This window comes from Batrachochytrium dendrobatidis (genome assembly GCF_000203795.2).
Source record: "Batrachochytrium dendrobatidis JAM81 unplaced genomic scaffold BATDEscaffold_5, whole genome shotgun sequence".
NCBI lineage: Eukaryota > Fungi > Chytridiomycota > Chytridiomycetes > Rhizophydiales > Batrachochytrium > Batrachochytrium dendrobatidis.
The window spans coordinates 1282912-1304457 of record NW_006281103.1 but is presented as its reverse complement, the minus strand read 5'-3'; the positions used below and the strand labels follow the sequence as shown (position 1 = coordinate 1304457).

The 21546-nt window shown below is 38.8% G+C and overlaps 8 protein-coding genes across 8 annotated transcripts; 6 read left to right on the top strand and 2 right to left on the bottom strand.

Moving 5' to 3' along the window:
• Nucleotides 1–638: 638 nt before the first annotated feature.
• BATDEDRAFT_24684 (uncharacterized protein) lies at nucleotides 639–5321 on the bottom strand (the record flags this gene model as incomplete). Its single annotated transcript, XM_006678451.1, has 6 exons — nucleotides 639–1391; nucleotides 1483–1572; nucleotides 1713–1889; nucleotides 2527–4007; nucleotides 4065–5026; nucleotides 5188–5321. The coding sequence occupies 6 exons, from the start codon at nucleotides 5319–5321 to the stop codon at nucleotides 639–641; spliced, it is 3597 nt and encodes a 1198-aa protein (XP_006678514.1).
• A 480-nt stretch (nucleotides 5322–5801) lies between these two features.
• BATDEDRAFT_2151 (uncharacterized protein) lies at nucleotides 5802–7771 on the top strand (the record flags this gene model as incomplete). The annotated part of the gene is made up of 9 exons (XM_006678238.1): nucleotides 5802–5918; nucleotides 6094–6199; nucleotides 6276–6302; nucleotides 6369–6479; nucleotides 6545–6643; nucleotides 6717–6813; nucleotides 6886–7218; nucleotides 7306–7347; nucleotides 7444–7771. Coding segments are annotated over 9 exons (1260 nt in total), but the record flags the coding sequence as incomplete, so codon positions are not given.
• Nucleotides 7772–8881: 1110 nt separating this feature from the next.
• Nucleotides 8882–10030, top strand: BATDEDRAFT_88173 (uncharacterized protein; the record flags this gene model as incomplete). The annotated part of the gene is made up of 1 exon (XM_006678732.1): nucleotides 8882–10030. The coding sequence occupies one exon, from the start codon at nucleotides 8882–8884 to the stop codon at nucleotides 10028–10030; it is 1149 nt and encodes a 382-aa protein (XP_006678795.1).
• Nucleotides 10031–10726: 696 nt separating this feature from the next.
• BATDEDRAFT_35027 (transcription factor TFIIB) lies at nucleotides 10727–12069 on the top strand. The gene is made up of 2 exons (XM_006678530.1): nucleotides 10727–11634; nucleotides 11775–12069. Exons 1-2 carry the CDS (start codon nucleotides 10870–10872, stop codon nucleotides 12015–12017), a joined length of 1008 nt encoding a protein of 335 aa, XP_006678593.1. The 5' UTR covers nucleotides 10727–10869; the 3' UTR covers nucleotides 12018–12069.
• A 604-nt stretch (nucleotides 12070–12673) lies between these two features.
• BATDEDRAFT_2932 (uncharacterized protein) lies at nucleotides 12674–14422 on the top strand (the record flags this gene model as incomplete). Its single annotated transcript, XM_006678239.1, has 3 exons — nucleotides 12674–12823; nucleotides 13343–13999; nucleotides 14111–14422. Coding segments are annotated over 3 exons (1119 nt in total), but the record flags the coding sequence as incomplete, so codon positions are not given.
• Nucleotides 14423–14942: 520 nt separating this feature from the next.
• Nucleotides 14943–18228, top strand: BATDEDRAFT_35026 (inositol polyphosphate kinase VIP1; the record flags this gene model as incomplete). The annotated part of the gene is made up of 8 exons (XM_006678529.1): nucleotides 14943–15044; nucleotides 15109–15141; nucleotides 15226–15321; nucleotides 15431–16055; nucleotides 16148–17267; nucleotides 17381–17819; nucleotides 17929–18103; nucleotides 18174–18228. Exons 1-8 carry the CDS (start codon nucleotides 14948–14950, stop codon nucleotides 18226–18228), a joined length of 2640 nt encoding a protein of 879 aa, XP_006678592.1. The 5' UTR covers nucleotides 14943–14947.
• A 100-nt stretch (nucleotides 18229–18328) lies between these two features.
• Nucleotides 18329–19766, bottom strand: BATDEDRAFT_11112 (uncharacterized protein; the record flags this gene model as incomplete). Its single annotated transcript, XM_006678285.1, has 5 exons — nucleotides 18329–18498; nucleotides 18575–18943; nucleotides 19027–19219; nucleotides 19323–19552; nucleotides 19700–19766. 5 exons carry the CDS (start codon nucleotides 19764–19766, stop codon nucleotides 18329–18331), a joined length of 1029 nt encoding a protein of 342 aa, XP_006678348.1.
• Nucleotides 19767–20117: 351 nt separating this feature from the next.
• Nucleotides 20118–21531, top strand: BATDEDRAFT_88110 (uncharacterized protein; the record flags this gene model as incomplete). The annotated part of the gene is made up of 6 exons (XM_006678731.1): nucleotides 20118–20131; nucleotides 20228–20255; nucleotides 20369–20570; nucleotides 20659–20759; nucleotides 20879–21260; nucleotides 21332–21531. 6 exons carry the CDS (start codon nucleotides 20118–20120, stop codon nucleotides 21529–21531), a joined length of 927 nt encoding a protein of 308 aa, XP_006678794.1.
• Between the last annotated feature and the right edge of the window lie 15 nt (nucleotides 21532–21546).

The window sequence follows — 21546 nt, the reverse complement described above, 5'->3', positions numbered from 1 at the left end:
AAAATATGCTGTGCGACTCAAGTTCCACATCTCCTGACTTGCTAGCTGTCATGTGTCCGAGTGATTTGTTCAAAGTGTAAATATCCTTTATAGCCATATTACATATAATGGATTACTCTCTTGTAGCCCTTTATTTTGCTTTGAATAAACAATGGTCGAGTATTTTTGCGCTCTCTCATTAGGGTTGGCTCAAGTAGATATCAATTCAATACAATATCCATCATATAGTACAAATTATAGTTTTAAACCAATGGTATCTCCTTTTTCTTTGTAGCCATACAATGGTACAATCACCAGATTCATCTATTACAATTCAGATAGTGTTGTCAAACTCTTGTATTCTAAAAACTCATACGTTTGCCTCTTAGTTTGAAAAAACAAGATTGCATGTTCCAGGAATACAACTGTTTTCATGCCAATCACCAATACCGTAATGTCTGGTTTGTAGAAAAGGAGATTCGGAGATTAAACTAATGTCAAGGATGTAATGGAATTTGGTGTGATGTCAAGATATGGTTTTTATGCAAAATAAGCACGGAGACTGCAAGGTTTATCAAGGAGTTCCGAAGACAATACTGCCCAATAGGGTGATAGTTATCATGAGACTGTTTATTATGTATCGATACTTATTCCGTGCTTCATTTTACGTGACTATGCAACGGCTCGATTACTCCACTTTCTCCATCAACATATCCCATGTCCTTTTTATACGCCATTTCTTCTTCAAAGGTTAACGCATCTGTACCAAGCCAGTGTGCTGAACTGGTCCGCTTCTTTAGTTTTTTAGACTCTTTGCTATCAAAAATCTCCTCCAGTTGACAGGTCTTTACTGTTCCAAAAATATCGTCTGGATCACGCTGTTGTTGGCTTGTAACCACTTGACGAATGTATGGAGTAGATGCCCACGTAGCAATCTTGGGTCCACCTCGAGGAGTTGCTGCTGTAAGTGAATCATCATCAGAATCTGAATAGTCTGATGGTGGTTCTGGAAGTTCGCCATCTTCACCAAGAATTGTATGGACATGGTTTTGGGTTGATGCTGCTACAGCCTTCTCTCCCTTTCCAGATAAAATACTTGCCCCAACTTGAGGCTTGTGTGGTACTTGGCTAGCATGTGTTGTGCCCATCAACGATGATGGCAAAATAAGGTTTTTGGTAATACCGCTTTTTGCATCAACCAATACAGAGTTGAGTGCATTCGATTTGAGGACTGCCTTGGCACCATGTTGCTTTAGCAACTGCAGTTTTTGCTGTGGCAGTAATTTGTGCTGGTCTTGTGATATGTGGTGCTGGTGTGTTGGCAGAGGTCGCAAAACTTGTGTCTTGGGTGCTTCTAAATCCGATAATTGTCCAGTCAATGTAGCTTGAGCTGAGTAGGACAGCGGAAGCTTCTACCAAGCGATTCCGTTAAATAATCAAATACAGAATTGAGTGAATATAATTTCAAAATGTCAAGTCGCAGTGCATGCAATAGTTACAAACCTGTTTTCCAGCTGTTTCTCCTGAAAGTGGTTTGGAAGTTATTGAAAAAGGCTTATTCAATGAATGTTCTACCAATGCAGGAATAGCGCTCTAGTACAAAAAGTCCAATTTAAACATTCATGTCAGCAAGCTTGTGTACAGATAAACACGATCTGAATCAAGCGATTATTTACTCTAGGTGCTACAATTAAGCTCGTGGTATTTGTCGGTTTATATGGTTTGTCAAGTACCTTGCGCACTGTACCAAATCTTTCTTGATCCTGATGGGGTTTCTCAACATCACTCTGACTTTCTGCTATATGCATGGATACTGTGTTATGTTTTGCCAATGTAGTATGCACAGCATCATCAGATTGTTGTTGCATACGAGCAGTAGCTTGCACATGTGTTTCTTTAGCTATCAGCTCCTAAATAATTAAATCCAGTTAGACTCACAACATATCAGAGCTGTATATGTAAGCTACAACTGTATTCGTGTAAAATGGAACACTAAGAGTCAAGTACATAAACTGCCTCGTAAAATGATGGTCAGTTTACTGGACAGCATTATGTTCCTTTAACTCTTTAGTTGGTTGACATTTCTCGTGGTGATTGGCATGGAAACAACAGTTGCATTCCTGAAATGTTCTTTTGAACTAGAACGTATCTGATATTAAGATACAGCAAAAATGAATTTGATTGAAAATAGTCAACCCCAATATCTGGACTGCAATGCATGGGTCTAGATTCAAATTTGATCATATAATGTATGATTGTGCAAAATGAAGAAAAACAAGGCCTGAAAAAATGATCTCAGTTTAAAATCATAGTTTGATTGTATATGCATCATACGATGAACGTTGTGTTTGGAGCAGGAATTGAAAATGTCTATTGGAAAATCGGTAGCCAGTTTCCAATAGAAAAGTGCAATGAATATTTAGCCATTGCCTACTGCAAAGTAAATGGAAATGTTCACCACAAGATGAATGCAAGTGGTTCATTTGACACGGATATTGGCTGTAAGCTTTTACAAAATCCAAACCCCGATTTGGCAACAATGCTTACCTTTTTAGCAATCATCTCAGTAGCAGCAACCGGTTCAATAATTGGGTTGGATTTAATTTGAATCAAAGCAAGGTTTGATACGGTTGCAGTAGAGCTTGGTATGTCGCTTGTAATAGTAACAACCGCCCGAGTGGGTAGTAAACCCGCAGGTATGCTTGATGGAGCCAAGACGCTAATGCCTTGACCAGCAACACTAGATTGATTTTCAGCGACAGAAACTCCAGAGACCCCGAGCAAGGCAGAAGTATTTTTTGTAGATATGACGGGAAGGTGTGACGATCCGAAATCCTTTTTCTGAGCATTCGCAACCAATTCTGTAGCAAATGAGCTAGCTGCCTTGACAGGTGTTCGAAAAATACTAGATCCCTTCATTGGTCCGCCTGATGGCAAAGCCCAGCTTAAAACGGGTTTTGAAGAATCAAATGCTAATGGTGCCGACAAGGACGTGCCTGATTTTAGTTGACTTGTAGTGCTGGTTTCGGCTACGCTTGAATACTTGGACATTTGCAAATCCAGTGCTCCTTTTCCAGTATCTGTAGTTTCTGGTTCAGACTTTTTATTCGGTTCAGGTTGACATGAAATACTATGAGATGCCACGGCATCATGGGCAGCTGTAGTTGAAAAAGAGGACCGATCAGCATGAGCCAATTGTAGCAATGCAGCTGCGCCAGAATGGCTAGAAATATGGATTGCACTCGTTGAATTAGCATTGATGGCAGAAACAGATCGATCTGCCAATCGTAGAGTAGTCGCATTCAGTCCACGTCGCATCATTTCTAATGGACCGGCATGTGCAGTCTTGAGTCGCAACTCACTCATTTCCCTACTAGCATCCACTTGAGATGCAATTTGTGTAAGGATACTTGGAGCTACATAAGATGAATGTTGTAATGCTGATGCCATCGTGTTAAGCTGACTGGTTGCAACAGGAACATGTGTAGTTGAAAGTTCCTTTGGATCTGATAACTTTAAAGTTGCCGGATTAAATGGTGCTGTCACATTAGCTTGATTATCGGAGTGAGATGTGGTGGTTTCTAGCAAAGGCGCTGATGAATCGGCATTTTCGTCCACATCAACATTCGTTTGAGCACCATCAATAAATCCACTACCACTACTAGAAAAACTTTGCACACTTTCATCGTGCTCCATAGATTTGGATTTCTTGACAAAGTCAGACTGCTCAGAGTCTTCCGAAACAGATTCCAGCGATCTTTTGATTGTAGTGCTTTGATATTTTGAAGTTTTAGAGGCAGCTGATGAGGCAACCGAAGATACATCAGATATTTTTGAAGCAGTGCTACGACTGAGCTTGGGTAGATTTTGGATCAAAAGACTAGAAGTTCCTATTGAGGGTACCGAGTTGGCTGGAAGTATATCCGAAAATTTGGCCATATTCATCAAGCGAGATCTAGCCATCGTTGGTGACAATGGAATGGCAGGACATTGTGGCTTGGTTGAATCTGGTACATGTGCTTTGGAAGCTAAAAGGAGATTAGCAAAATATTTTAGTTTGTCATTACAATCATTGGTTGGCTTACTTGATACTGCATCCGTCAAAACATTCGGCCCATCTTCAATTCGAGTATCTGCGGTATTGTCTACACTATCCATCTTGTCAGAAATTTTGGAAGAGATTGAGTTTGGACTTTGCTCAACAGGCAGTGATTGCTCTGTTGAAAGTGGTTCTTCCAAAGGTGTAGGAAAAGATGTTTCATGCAATGGGGTTACTGCATCTGTATTTATGGTTTTCAACAAATCAACCGAGTCTGTTTCCTGTTTAGCAGCAGGTAAAGGTTGACTATCTGGAGAAACTTCGTGTTGTTTTTCAATTATACACGAATCTGATGATTTTGATGATCCAGCAGATAGAGTAACTGGTGTTAAAGTGTCATTTTTCTCTTGGGTTGACAGTTCAGCAGATATTGAAGATGTGGACTGAGTTACCACAGACGTCTCTGTATGATCATTGACTGGTGCTTTTAAAAGTTGTGGAGATTCTGCTGAAATAGTAGATTCAGGTTCAAGGTTTTTGATGACGGTAGAATCGTCCACCAAGCTGCACAGGGATGCGGATGGCTGTTCAACTTGTTTTTGCTCATTCGCAGCAGTAGAGTTTTTGGTAGATACAGCCATATCGATTGGAGTAGTCTTGTTGGAAATGACTGCCTTTTTTACTCTCTTGATAGGCCGAGATGGTTTGGTCTTGATAGGAGAGTTATCATCTGGTTGTTTCACCTGTAGAGCGAGTGGTTCAACGATCACATCACCTGCATGTTCAGTATTGCCGTGGTTATCCAGTTCGATATTCAAATCGTTGACATTTGACAAAATAGCAGATGGCTGGTCGGACAACTTTACACTGTCTAATACAGGACTCCGTAACTTGCGTTTTCTACCAACGACGGATTTACCACTTTTGGGTTTAGTAATGGTTGAAGAACTGGTATCAACAGAAGCGTTTGATCTCTTGGACAGCTTTGCTGCTGACTCGGTAAACTCACTACATTGCATATTGATAGAAACGGTTAATGCTTATTCTAATCATCAATGTATGACCATTCAGTTGAAGTATATCCAAGTACAGTTGCATACACACTAAAGCAAGATGAATTTATTTATTGTGAATAATAAACATGAATGAATTCAGTAATAAAGACATACCTGAAAGGCAGTTGTTTAGTCAGACTTGCCAAGTATTCGATATGCCTATTCAAAGCAATCTTCAACTTCTTGCAGCTTTTTCTCTGAGTCTCATCAAAAAAGGAGAGTTCGTTGGCCAGGAATGGCTGCAGCATGATTCAATGATGAATGAGATAGCTGAATGCAGTTATATAAAGTAGTCGAATGATTTTACAAGATTTAAAACCAAATTAAATGATTGATTTTCGACTTGATAATTGCTCAAATTCACTGCAAATGTTGAGCTCATCTTGTCAGTAATTTCACATTCTGTCGAGTTTCATGTTCTATTTTATGTGAATCTGCTGTCATGTCAGATTTATAATACATTGATTCTCACCAGACTTTCACATTGACTCGGATTTCAATTGGTTTCATTGTTCACAGTATCAAAACTGCTACTCTAACAGTTTAGAATATTCCCTAAAATAATCTTGCAACAACACTTTAATAAAACAAATATTGTTATTGCTGTTTAGTCACGTAAGATATTGAAGTTTTCATTGGAAACGATTACACATTTGAGATGGAATTACGATAAAATCCTGATTAAAATGCACGATTTTATCAAGCATCTGAGCTTTACTCACGTTGGGATGAAGGCGAAAACACTCCAGATTCTATGGCATGACCGCAGTCCTGTGTTCTCTGCAGACTTTGAACAAATCCTCGATGGTCGACTCGCAACATGTGGTGGTGACAACAACGTTCGGGTATGCATTGATCCTGTTTTTATGTATTTGTATCAATTGAACTTGCATCGGATTGGCATTCACCGCTTGGGATAGTCTTGCTAACTTGAAGCATTCATATGTCGTTGATGCTTTGTCATGATTTAACATCAATGATTTGATTCATATAAAAACCTATTCAATTGCTCCTGTGAAGATATGGAAGGTTGTCCGGATCAACGACGAACCTCCTAAAATGGAGTTTCTTGCAACTCTTTCAAGACATACTGCTACGGTCAATTGTGTGCGATGGAGTCCAACCGGTATTGCTTTGTAATTCACCTGTTTGATTCAACAGTCATGATACTGCGATCGCTAACTATTAAAACCCGACTCTAGGTGGATTGATTGCTTCTGGCGGAGATGGTAGATTCATTGTTGGATAGGATTTCAAAAATATTGTAATCATACGTTGTGCTAATTGATTTGTAGATGGCTCAATCTTGATATGGCAACAGTGTGAGCAGCGGCAAGACTCCATGTCTGAGGATGACAATGAAAACATCCAAACATGGCGAATGACTTCGTTGCTGAGGTACATTGGTGTATTTGCTCATCGTTCCGTGCTGGTGTATTAATTTTTTACATTGTTGCTGTAAATAGAGGAGCATCTTCAGAGCTGTACGATCTTACCTGGTCTCCTGATGGACGCTTTATACTTTCTGCATGTGTAGATAACACATGTCGTATCTATAATGTAGCTGAAAGTATGTCTGCTTATTTCTCTAGTGCCAAAACATTACTATTTTTAATTGTTTTGGGTCTATTGCGATTATACAGATAAATGTGTTCATGTCATGACTGATCATCAGCACTTTGTGCAGGGAGTCGCATGGGATCCGCTTTACCAGTTTCTTGCAACTCAAAGCAGCGACAGGTATTGTACATATTTGGTGTATTTAAAATATCAGCGTGTATGACCAGTTGTTGATTCTGCTTGGATATTTAGGTCTGTGATTGTATACGAGCTGAGCCTTTCTAAAGCAGGAGTGTTGAACACAAATATAATTGCACGGCACTCCAAAATTGAGCCATCCAAATTGGCATTTAAATCGTTCATCTCAAAGCAAGATTCTGAAGTACCAATTGATGATACTGCTTTGACACCTAGCAAGTCCCACTTGGCTTTATCAAGCACTGGAGAAACGGTTTCGATCGATTCTGCTACCCACAAGTCAAAAGCATTTAGAATATTTCACGATGAGAATCTGACTTCATTTTTTAGACGATTGGCGTTTTCCCCTGATGGATCGCTTCTTGTTGTTCCTGCTGGACTGTCAAAGTATTCTACACGAAAGAATGGATTAGCTACTGACTCTGTTTTGGAACAGACCAACAAAGCCTCTCAAGGTACAAACGCTGCCAATAGTGCCCATACTGTTTATGTTTTTGGACGTGGAAAACTATCTAGGTATTGTTAAAGATGTATCCACTATGATATAGTGTAATATCTATTATCACACAAACCATTGACTGATTCTTTTTGCTAAACGATCAATAATCAAAGTGATCCTATTCTGCATCTTGCTGGCCACAAAACAGCTCCAGTTGCCATTCGATTCAATCACAACCGCTACAAACTTCTTCAATCCACATTAGATACAGGAGTTCGTCCTACCATCAATCTTCCATATCGCTATATTTTTGCCGTAGCAACACAAGACACAGTTGTGATATATGACACTCAACACATTCGTCCATTGGCATTTTTTGGCAACCTGCATTACGCAACGTTTACGGACATGACGTGGTCCAGCGATGGAAGAACGTTGATCATGTCATCAATCGATGGGTTTTGTTCAATGGTTGAATTGGATGAAAATGAGCTTGGAGTTATATATACCCCACCTGCCCCTGTCGAACCTAATATTGTAAATTCTAATAGTGACGATTTAAAAACTAAACCTGTAGATAATCCAGCTGTTTCAAAGCCAATTACAAAAATGGCTTTGAAATCTACAGATTCATTTGCATCAAAATTTGAATCTGACACTACAATGGCTCAAATCAGTACTGAATTACCAGCCGATGTTACCATATCATCTTCAGTAATGGTACATACACAAATAGGTCTTCCAGTTGTAACTGGAGCAGAAACGGCTTCAAAGAAACGACGCATTGCACCAGTGTTTTTAGGATTGTCATCAACAAAATCATCGTAACTATATTTTATACAGTCGTATTCACGCAAAATGGATCACCCAATACGAGTGTCAATATATAATAAACTGCCAATCTCATATGATGATTTACATTGCATTTACTGTACAACATTTTCATTGAGCTTTTTTACAAGTCTCCTAGTGATTGGCATGCAGAGTTGCATTCTCAAGACATGCAATTCTTGGTTTCTTGAACTAGAACGTAAACGTATCTGATTTTAGCATACGAATGTTTGTACAGTTTGATTGCCATCAAAACAGTTTAATCTATGCATTGCAGTACATCAATCTGGTGATTGTACAACGTATGACTACCAAAAATGAACAACTATTCCAGTTCAAAACTATCGTTTGTATGATATGATGGATGTTGCATCAGTCAAAATGTCCATCAAGTCAATCTTCAATATGAGAGTGTAACAAGTATTCAACCAGTGTTTACTACAAACTAAAACAGTCACATTCATTGCAATACCAATACAAAACCATTCCATTTACATCAATATGGTGTAATTAAACGATGATCATTTGATCTGTAGTCAGGATTCAAATGCATGTTACAACACTGCACCAACCAACTGTTTGAAACATACAGTATTCTACAAATTGTTGCTACTACATGATGATGCAGTTTATGTTAATTTGTGTGAATCAAATCAAGCTTATAGTTTAATTAGAGTTTAATGACATGCTCGTAATTGAATTAAACTATTCTGCGTGTCATGATTCGCATTAATATTGTATTGATGTGCAAGTATAAAAACATCTGATTTGTTGTATAACATGCTCGTTAATTTGTCTATTATGAAGTTTACTATTATTTCGACTGTGATTATCACTGCTTCTGCAGTCATTGCTGTTCCTGCCATCAATGACAGACTCCAGTTTAATGCACCATCTATCAACCAAAATCAAAACACTGGTCTCGATGCTGGATCTGGATCTGGTCCTGGTCTGTCATCTGAGTCTGGTCTTGGATCTGAATCTGGACCTGCCATTCAGGATGCAGCCAAAATCCCGATTTTTTCAGCTCCAACGTTTTCAAAACCAGTATTTCCACAAAACACTGCTAATACTCAAAACATTGATATTCCACATCAATCATCCGTCTGTTCAGTTGACGATTACGCAAACACCATCCAGAATTTGCAAAATGTAATCCAACAACAAATGTCAACCATCCATGACATGCTGGATAGATTGCACGCATCCAGTATTCAACAACCAGCAATGCCTGATTCATCATTTGATTCATCGTTTGGTGCACGTCATGATGCATTGACTCGTTTGCATGATTTGAATGATCGTCTTGGCAACAATATGGTCAGATTCACGACTGCTAGTCCATTGGTTATGGATTCATGGTCTGATGTCAAGAGCGGTATGAAACCATCATGTACCGGAATCAATGTGGTTTCCACATGTCAAGAAAATGCAATCAAGAGTGATGTGTCGTGTGGTGAAGACAAGTCTGCAGCAGTAGATCGAGCCAATGCAGTGCGTGGATTCATACGTGGCATTGCATTGCAAAAACTTGCATTGTTGGACTGTGCATCATCTAATCTTGAACAGCAATATCAAGGTAACCAAAAAACACAGCTACTGCAGCAACTTGATCGTGTTCGTGAAGCCACGGCAAAACTTGAATTGCAGTTCAAATCGCTATCATGTCGTGCCAAGCAACTAGGCAGCTGTGATGCCAATATTGGTGAGTGTAAAGGTGTTCAAGATAATACACGCTTGGAACGACGATGGTGGGGAGCAGGATCAGGAGCTGGATACGGTGCAGGATATGGCGCGGGAGTTGGTGCAGGATACGGTGCTGGAGTTGGTGCTGGATCAGGAGCAGGATATGGCGCTGGAGTTGGCGCTGGATACGGTGCTGGATATGGTGCGGGATATGGTTCTGGATACGGCGCTGGATGGTACTGAAAGCTTATTTTACAGCCGTACTTGCATAAAATGAAACACGACAAGATTGCCAAAATGCATAATAAACAGCCAATCTCATGAAATGATTGATACCAATTCGCATCACATCTACTGTAATACTGTTTTTTGCATATCTTTGTATAAAAAATCAATGTTTAGAGCAGCATTCACACCACAGTTCCAATACATCACACATCAATATACTTTAATCCAAATCAGACATTACAATATTGAATGATTAGCATGTGAACAACAGTTGCATTCCCGAGACATACAAATTTGGTTTCTTGAACTGGAGCGCAAACGTACGAGTTTTTAGAATACAACAAAAATAAGTTTGATTAAAAACATCAAAGCAGTTGAACTAATATCTGGATTGTGATGAATCTAGTGATTATACAATGTATGATTATGCCAAATGTATGAAAAGAGCAAACTTGGAAATATGATTTGATTTTGTCATATGATGGACGCTGTTTATTCAAGATAATGTCTATTCAAGTCAATCTGTAGTAAGAAATAATCAATATTCAACCATTGTTGATTTCCAAGCAATATAAATACAAGTGTTTCATTTATTGTTTATTTAGAATGTGCTGATTTAAGGGATGATCGGTATATTATGGTGGTAGCCACCATCACAATGAGTATAAAACAAAAACAATCAACTTGCAGTTTCACTAGTTTTGTGGTTGTCAAGTGCGGTCCATTACTCGGTTCATTATACCTCTCGTCGTCTGCTAAACTGCTCATTGAATATATTTATTATAGTGCCTTGCTATTCAACAGACTGTCTTTTCGCATAGCATTGATTTTGCAGTAGTTACACAAGTTTTAACATGACTTCACTTGCATCCACGGCTGCTCCCCCGGCACTCTCCGTTACACCTCCTCAACAGCAGCCTCAGTTGGATCTCAACTTGAGGCTAATTTGCAGAGACTGTAAGGATGCAGTTCCAAATATTGTAGAAGATTTTTCGGCTGGTGATCTCATTTGTGGAAATTGTGGTCTCATTCTTGGCAATCGCATTATTGATACTCGGTCTGAATGGCGAACCTTTAGTAATTCAGATGACAACAGTGGAGATCCTTCTCGTGTGGGTGCTGCTTCTGACCCCATACTGGGAAGCAAGGGAACAATTGATTCCACCATTATTGGTGTGAGAGATGGTGGTACTGGACGATCCCGTGAGCTACATCGTGCTCATCTTAAAGTGATTGGTCAAAAGGGAGAGGTTGCACTTTTGCAAGCGTTCAAGGTCATTCAGGCCATGGGAGAGCGCATCTCACTCTCCAAAATAGTGATTGATTCTGCCAAACAACTGTTTAAAAAGGCTGATGATGAACGTCTGCTTAAAAGTAAACCTACCGAGGCTATTATTGCTGCATGTCTGTATATTGCCTGTAGAGAGCATAGCGTTACTCGAACTTTTAGAGAAATTTGTGCACTGTCAAAAGTTTCTAAAAAAGAGATTGGAAGGTGCTATAAAGCACTTCAGCCCAATATGGAGCATCCAGTACAACAAATCTCGCTTGATGCATACATTTCACGGTTTTCTTCAAGCATAGATATAAAAGCTGATGTACGCAAAGCAACAGTTTTGGTAAGACTCGATCGTTGATTCTGCTTATTGACTTGAAGCAATTGCATTGCACTGCTATAGTCTTTTAAATATTTGAAATCACTGACATGCACTTGTGTGGATGATACTGCAATTTCAAATCTGCTTGACATTTGTTCAAGGTTGCTGATCGTATTGTAGAGCTGGGTACTTTGGCAGGAAAATCTCCCATTACACTTGTTGCATCATGCCTCTACTTTGTATCGTGTCTATCTACCGATCCCAAGCCTGCTAAGCTGATTGCAGAGGTTGCAGGGTGTACTGAGTCCACTCTTAAAAATGCATACAAGCTATTGCTCGAGGTTAAAGATATAATCGGAAGAGATCTTAACTTGCCTCATGGTCTGCATACACTTCCTAACTAAGAGTGTTTTGACAATGGATCCAAAATAACAATAAAGCATTGAATTGTACTGGATAACGCAAGCCAGTTGATTATAGCTGGGTCACAAAAACACTGTTAATGGGTTGATGTTAAATGTCGATTTTAGTATTCATTTAGTTTGAAATATTGCAAAATACAGCTGTATTCACTTGAATGAAATACTAGACAAAAGTTTAAAAACAGTATCATGTATTTTAAACTCTAGTTTATTGTATTCATTGTACAAAATACAGATTGAATACTCAAGACTTTCCAAATACACATTTTATTTTGGACAACATTTCACAAACCAACTGTCTGATTAGAATGATTGAAACTAGACTGCTCCATAGTGTTCATTCTTGAATCTTACATAAAATGGTTTCGTGTGTCAAGCTATTCCAGACATGAAAACATCAAGAGCTTTGATAAAAGCAATCAATTTATAGTAGAAAATGATGAATATTTAACCATTATTATTCTGCAACAAGAGTCAACTAAGATAAATACAAGTGTTTCATTTAAAGTGAACACAACTGTAAATCAATGTTCTTGTTTCGACAAACAAGGAATACTAACCAGGATGATAGTCCCACCGTGGCTGTTGATCAAAGGACTGTAATGCAGCGTATCAAAGCATTCCCCTCTACCATCTCGATTGCAGAAATATCCGGTTCGTTTGGTGATATGGCTACTCTGCTCCCCATTCTGCTTTCACTGGGCAAAGCCGGTCAAATATCCATTACTTCTTCCTTGGTTTTTGGCGGTTTGTTTAATGTTCTTACTGGTCTGGCTTATGATATTCCAGTAAGTTTACAAATATAATGCAATGAGCATATTTGAGGTATAAAATGGCAATAACGGCTGATCAGCCGAATGAATTAGCTGCCATATTCACATAAAATGGAACATTTGCATTCACTGTTTTTATTTTGCTTTGGAATATGTTTAAATATTCATTGATTAGTCTAGTATACACTCAATTCTTTTTCAATAGACAACATCCATCTATAATGCTCACAATCAAACTTAGTTTTGATTTAAAGTATGTTTTTTTGAACCTCCCTTTTCTCTTGATATTCATACATTGCACGATCGCCAGATTCATCCATTGCAATCCATATATTGTGTTTGACTATCAATATTGTCAATACAACTCTGCACACTCATTTATTGTATTTTGAATTTCGGATACGTTCGCGATCTAGTTCAACAACAATCATGACACATGTCAATAATACAACTGTTTGTATGTCAATTACCACAAGAAATAGCAGTCAATTAAAGGATTTATGGCTAACAACCAAATATGATCGTTTTTAATAGATGTGTGTGCAGCCTATGAAAGCTATCGCTGCAACTGCCATTGCATCCAACATGACCCAGGCTCAGATCGTTAGTGCAGGCATGTTTGTATCGTCTGTTTTGCTATTTCTTGGCGTTACTCGTTTGATCCATGTGGTCAACAAGTATATTCCTGTTACCATTGTTCGTGGTATTCAAATGGGTGCTGGTCTGACTCTAGTCATGAAGGGTGCTGATTCTATTCTCAAGGCCAATCTTTATTCTTTTGCTGCTTACGATTGGATGGATAATTTTGTGGTTGCGCTCTTGTGCTTTATTCTCGTGATGGCCTTGTATCGTGCTAAAATAAACCCATCTGCCCTGATCATCTTTGCCATTGGAATTCTGCTTGCATGCATTCGATTGTATTCTCACGGAGACTCCCCGCCTTCGCCTAATCTATCGTTTCCATCTCCGACCGCACCTTCGTCTTCTGATTTCGCTATTGGAATACTAAAGGCTGGAATTGGTCAACTTCCATTGACTCTGCTAAATTCTGTTATTGCTGTTTCCAAACTCGCTGATGATCTTTATCCCAACAAGGCTAAACCTGTTGCGCCAGTATCGTCTATCGCTATTTTTGTCGGTGTGATGAATCTTACTGGTGGTTGGTTTGGTTCAACCCCTTACTGTCACGGTGTAAGTTTAATTATTAACCTAATTGATGTGTATATATTGTTGGTGCCATATGATGTTTGAAGCATTTATATCTAACTACTGTCATTGGATTGTCAATTGTGTAATGTCAAGTCTGGTGGTCTTGCTGCACAATACCGATTTGGTGCTCGAACTGGAACGAGTGTGATTCTGCTTGGTATTTTCAAGATCCTCATTGGCTTAATTTTTGGCAATACTCTTTTGGTTATTTTCCAAATGATCCCAAAAACCATTCTTGGTGTGATGTTGGCCATTGCTGGAATGGAGTTAGCTTCATGTGCTCGTGATCTGCACAATCTTTCTGATCCTGCCGAGTATCAAGACAACTATATTATTTTGATAGTTACTGTTGGTGGTATTCTTGGGTTTAAAAATGATGGTATTGGGTTTGCATTGGGTTGTATTGCTGCCATCATTCTTGGTATTGCTCGCCACCAGCGCAACAAACAAAAGAGTGCGACTTTGTTGGCTTAATTCAATGTTTTTCTAAAATCAGGTTTATAATCTGACTGTTGGACTGAATCAGTGCTCATTACTTTTTTTTGAATAAACAAATGTTTTGATATTTAGTTTACTTTTAAAACCGCACCAATGCATACCGTTACAGTATCCTATTTATTACAGAAATGTACGTGTATTTTAAGTCGTATTCACATAAATGGAACACTGAGGAGTCAAGTTACATGATAAGCAGTTGATTTCATGTAATGATGGATGCCAGATTTACTGAGCAAGGAAAGAATTGATTGAAAACAGTTGAATTAATATTTGGATTGTACAATTTACGTCAAATGATGACAATCGCAGTTCAAAATTGCCGTTTGTATGAACTCTCGTTGAATGTCGAGTTGATTCTAATCAGTGTAAAAATACTCGTTTCAAAGCAAAACCAACGACTGCAAAAGTCATCATTTTACGTGAACACGACGCATGTCAGCAAGATCCTCTGTTTCTTCAATGGGATTGCCTATGGGCCCTGGTGTCACTCTCGCTGATGGCACAAAGTGTGCATCAAATTCTGAAAAATGTATTATCATGCAGTCGTTTCATGTAGTCTTTATCTCTTAATCACCATGTTTGCTGTTGTTTAGGGATTATTGGTATCTGTGCTCTGGACACCAAAGGTATTTGAATAACCAATTCAATCCATGTTTTATATTGAATGATTCTGTATTATAGTGTATTCAGCTCTGTTGATGTGTTTATAGCTCGATCCAAACCAATGAGAAACATCTTGAATCGTATTATTGCTCATGGTGATTTTGAGGCTGTAGTGTTCCAGGACAAGGTTATCTTGGACGAAGGTGATTGGCTTGTATTGATTGTAAATTCTCATCTTTGTCTTGAGTCGAGTCTGCATGAGTACTAATCAGAAATCTCTTTATTTTAATGTATTCTTTTAATTCAATCTAGACATTGAACATTGGCCAAATTGCGACTTTCTAATCTCTTTTTTCTCTGCTGGATTTCCATTGAGCAAGGCGATTGCCTATGTACAGCGATACCAGCCTTTTTGTATCAACAATCTGCCCATGCAAGAGTTACTGCTTGATCGTCGACTTGTTCTCTCTGTGTTGGATGCCATTTCTGTTCCAACGCCACGTCGTATTATGGGTTATCAAAACGATCTTCCTCAGATGCGGCCAGATATTGAAACCCATCTTGCTACGCTTGGTATTGATTTGGATGAACTTGGCCGAAAACGTACATCTATCACTATGCTGGATAGTGAAACAATCCAGTGCATTGACATTGACAATCCACATCTCCCTTGTTCTACGCTTCGCAAACCATTTGTCGAAAAGCCTATTTCTGGTGAAGATCACAACGTCTATATTTACTACGATGCTAAATCTGGTGGTGGTGTACGAAAGCTGTTTCGTAAAGTAGGCAACAAGTCCAGCGAGTTTTGCCAGACTGAAAGCAACATTCGTACTGATGGCGTTTATTTGTATGAAGAGTTTATGAGCGTTGATAATGCTGAAGATGTCAAAGTGTACACTATTGGCAGCAAATACGCTCATGCTGAAACCAGAAAGTAAGTCTTGTGTTTTCAGAGTAATACCATTCAACGAGTAAATCGGTATCATTCAATATCTCTATTCATATGCTGATATAATGCTATTTTAGATCCCCTGTAGTCGATGGTGTTGTCAGGCGTAATGCAGAAGGAAAGGAGGTGCGCTATATTACTCCACTTTCAGATGAAGAAAAGGAGATTGCTGCCAAAGTCAGCAAAGTCTTTGGCCAAACTGTATGCGGTTTTGATCTTTTACGCGCTGGTTCACGTTCCTATGTCATTGATGTGAATGGATGGTCATTTGTAAAGGGAAACACAGATTACTATGATAATTGTGCCAGAATCATTCGTGAAACCTGTCTTCAAGAGATACTGAATCGTGGGCCTGAAGTTTTCAAGCGCCAACGAATCATGGAGAATCAATGGCGTCTAAAGGCATATCTGTCTGTTCTTCGTCATGGCGACCGAACCCCTAAACAAAAAATCAAGTTTACGTTCAAAAGCAAAAACTTTTTGCAACTCCTCAAGGGCTCACTCGAGGAAGTTGTTCTTAAAAAGGCTGATCAACTTCTTGAGGTTGCTGATTGTGTTCGTCGTGGTATTGATGAAAATGTGGAAGATCAAGCATCTCTTCAGCAGCTTATTCGCATTCTCGATGCCAAGGCAACAATGATTGGCACCAAGGTTCAGCTTAAACCTGGCTTTAGTAAATCAGACGGAAGTTTAGAGAAAATACAGCTTATTGTCAAATGGGGCGGTGTCTTCACACATGGCGGTCTTCATCAAAGTCGCGATTTGGGAGAGAACTTACGCAAAGACTTGCTCATCATCAACAAGAGCTTATTGGATCATGTGAGCGTTTATTCTAGTTCTGAAAAAAGAGTGACTGCTACAGCAGAGATTTTCTGCAAGTCCTTTTTGGAAGTCGATTCAATTGAAGATGATTTTATCAAAATTGACAAGGAAATGCTGGATGACTCGAATGCTGCCAAGGAACAAATGGACAAAGTCAAGTCACGTCTGCAGCGGATTCTGAATCCAGAAAATCCCGAGCAAGTACCACCTGAATTTATTATGCCACTGTCTGGCACAAACGATATGGCTTCACTTGTTCATAATATCGTTGAATTACTTGCTGTAATGCGTGAAACAATGCATAAAAACACTACAAATGGAAATATGGAAAAATTACAAGCTGTTTGGTGTTGTACCGACTCGTCGTTTTTGTTTGTGGCAAGTACTCTATCTCTTGGTTTATGCTCATTGTATTTTGACTTTGATTTGTTTGCTTGAATAATTACAGGCATTTAACATTCGAGTTGAATCTTGTTTACTTTTTGTAGGAACGATGGGAAAAGCTTTTTCACGATTTTATTGATGTTGAGCGAGCCCAATTTGAGCCCTCAAAAATATCAGAGCTTTATGATTCATTAAAGTATGATCTTATTCACAATCGTGATTTTCTTCAAGGAGTATTTGCCTCTTCCACTCAGGACAGTCTAGTTCGCAAGCTGTATAATCTTTCCAAAGAGCTGTTTGATATTATTGGTCCACACGAATATGGCATTGACAACAAAGAGAAGCTTGAAATTGGGTTTCAGAATGCATCTTATTTATTGAAACATCTTTTAAGCGATCTTGATACTGCTCGCGCTTCTCCCACTCCATCCACTTGTTTGTACTTTACCAAGGAGAGCAAGATTATTTGTCTATTGAACATTGTTTTGTTGTGTGGTCTCAAAACTAAAGTAACTTCTCCTGCCAAAATTCCTGAACTTGATTGTAAGATGTTGCCTATTTTTGACTGGTTAAATGCATTGTTATTTCATTTAGTAGATGATGCATCAGATTCTGACTGTTTATTTAATTTTACATTTTTAAATTGGTTTAGATTTGACTCAAATTTCGTTTGAGCTGTACGAGAGGCACGGAGGTAACACAGAGGCAACAAGCGACGGTCAACGAGAATACTCTTTGCGCATTGCATTCAGTGCTGGTGCACACGACTCCAACTTGATTGACTTGCATTTGGATCGCAAACACTCACTTTCTGTTGCACCTCGCAGGTATATTTCTTTTTTGAATTTTAGATACAAGACAGTTTGATACAGTACTAATTCCAGCAATGTTTTTTAGATGGATCAGCGATCATATTGATTTAAATGACGCTCTCAAGTCTCTGACTCCATGAGAATTTCATTTAAATACAATCTTGTTTTTTTGCTTCAAGAGTGACTGAGCACGCAATAAACAAATGTAGTTCAATATGCATGTCAATGTTTATTTTCAATCTATGGATTTGCTGTTGGTTGAGGTTTTGCTTGCACATCAAGCTTAGAATTTAAATTCGAAGCATCATCAATAAACGCTCGAACTTTATCCACAATGCTCATATATGCTTTGCTTGCAGGCGATTCAGCAAAGTCGTCAAGAAAACTACGACCATGATCAGAAGACAGACCTAGTATTATTATTGATTGCAAATTACGCATTAGCAAACCCAATCTCGTACTTTAGCATACCGGCACATATAATACCTAGCCGAGGATCCATGGGAATAGATCCCAAAAACGGTATATCCATTTCCATGGCCATTTTAGCTGCACCGCCAGTTGACGGAGAAAAAATGGCGGATGTTTTTGTACATTTGGGACACACAAAGCCAGACATGTTTTCAACAACGCCAATAATAGGTACACCGACTTTTTTACAAAAATTGATTTCCTTGCGCACATCTTGGAGTGACATTTCTTGAGGCGTAGTGACAATGACAGCGCCATCAATGCCACATTCCTTGAGATATTGCACTACAGAGAGATGCTCATCTGATGTACCTGGAGGTGTATCTACCAGCATAATATCTAAAGTCCCCCAATTGACATCCTTGAGGAATTGTTTAATGAGTCCTGCAATGATCACACATTAAACCTTTTATAAGTGCCTAGTTACAGTTTAAAATTCATGCACAGAACACACATGGATGATTTACCGTTTTTCTTTGCACCTCGCCAAATTACTGCTTCATCTGGATCTGGAAGCATAAATCCGATTGACATTACTGCAAGATTATCACTGACATATACGGGCGACCATCCAATATTGCTTTGATGTACTTGTTCTTTTTCCACGCCAAGCATTTTTGGCATTGATGGTCCACAAATATCTAGATCCATAACACCCACCTAAAATGAGCAAACATAGGGTTACCATGACAATCAAATGGATACACCACTCGAGAAAGTATCGATATGAGAGACAAACGATCGAGGGTCAAAAGTGATTTACTTGAACATCTTCGTCAAATGAGAATGCAAAGGCAAGGTTGGTTGTGACAGTACTTTTCCCGACACCGCCCTTGCCACTCAACACCAAAATCCGTTTGGATACTTTGGCCATCCGTTCATTGATTAATGCAATTGCTGGATCTGGACCAGCTTTTTGGCCTGTTGCACAGATGGATTGGTTAGGACAGCCTGCACAGGAATCAACTTTGCCTGCCTGTTCACTTTCAGGGCCTAAAATTCAATCAAAAACTCAGTATGTGACATTAATAAAAATAGAATTGATAACAAATGGGTTATGAATAGTATTGGTAATTTAAAAGTAAAGAACGCTTCTCAATGCATTCCAAGTATTGCTAGAATGTCATGTTCAAAACCTACCAGGACAGTGCTCAGGAGCATCACTTGGAATTGATTGCAATTGAGTTTCAGCTTTAATTGTCGTCATTCCTCGACTGTTTATTAAATGTCGAGTGAAAATCAAATGTAAAATTTGTATTTCGACTTTGGTTTTAAATAGTATTCAATATTGATTACGCTTTTCTACTGCAATTAACTGTGATGAACATTCTTGCTTTCTTGTTTTAGAATTTCTCTAAAAATCCATTTTTATTAAAGTATCGGTCGAGTTCAAGAATGCACAATATAAAACTAGCGACATTGCTGTTGAAGATGAACACCAATTTAGTCTGAATCGCGTCATGTTTTATTTGGCCAAATTATCAAGTAAAATTGGTCAAATTTTTAGTTGGATTTATTTTTTGAATTCAACTTTTAATTGTTCATCACAAAACTAGCAATGTCCAGACAAGGGTAATTAGATGTGCAACTGTATTTGTAAATTGTTGGTTTTCATGTAAAATATTGATTCTTATTTCATTTGATACAATCAATTCAACTGACTATTAGTTGGGAAGATTCCGAGTTTCCGATTCTGGTAAGTTGACTAATAGTCTTGTCTGGACTTGTCTGGATTTGAATAATCTAAAATACATTGCAGCTTCTAGTATAGATATTTAACCTATTTATTTGATTGCATATCCACACCAGTGTGAGAGCTGTCTTGGGAGCAATCCATATGTGCGTATGCTAAGAGAGAGTTATGGAAAAGAATGCAAGTTTTGTGGTCGTCCATTTACAGTGTTCAAGTGGTCACCAGGCGAAGGAATGCGCTGGAAAAAGACTGAGGTGTGCCAAACCTGCACCAAGATCAAGAATGTTTGTCAGTGCTGTCTGTTGGATCTGGATTTTGGTAAAATTATATCTATTAGAACTCGGGAGTTATGGCTGTTGCTCTACTTTTTATGGATAGATTCTCATTTAAGTTTGAACATGTATAGCTCTTCCTACAAAGATTCGTGATGCTGTTTTAGAGTCCCATGGCGGAATGCCAACTACAGATGTTAACACTCAAGTTTACGTTCGCAAAATGGAGGAGCAGGTAAATTGATACTATCGAATATTTCATTTTCATGTGGTTGCTATAAATCATGATCATCCTGCATTCATGCGTACTATTTGTAAATGCATTTACTCATGTGTATACCAACTCAATCTTAGATGGGAGATGACAAGGTGGTGAATCATGGCAAGGCAGAATCAGCAGCAAAGGAGATTCTGAGAAAAATGGCTAAAAAGTCTTTGGATCCACATCAACAGCAGAAACGAAAGGTCATGTGTTCGTTCTTTTTTAAAGGGATTTGTAAACGAGGAGAAGAGTGTCCTTTAAGCCATGATAAACCATATACTAGCGCCAATCGTCACCATAATTCAAACGAAAAAGGACATGGTTTAAAGCATACTGGTGCGCCTAGCGAATCTCGGGTTGCTCATGGAATCCCATCCGGATCTGACACAGTCACGGCTTCTGTCGATGCAGGCTTATCACAGGAAGCATCTATAAAATCACACAAGCCAAATCAGCGCCGAAACTTTCCTCCACGTATGTACAGATATTTTGATGAGTACTTGTTAAACTTGATTTATTCTGACAAGCTTTTGACGTGTCTATAGAATCGCATGCTCAAGCACATGCCCAGAGTGAGCGAATGGAAGCCAAGGCAGATGCAGCTTATCCTAGTGCACAGGCGCTCGTAGCATCCATGACCCAACTTCCTACACCACCACCTCCACCAGGTCAGGGTCCACAAATATTGTATCCATCACAAAATCCAGCCATTTTGGGAACAACGACACGTTCCTTTAGATCCTAACAACCAGGTTTATTT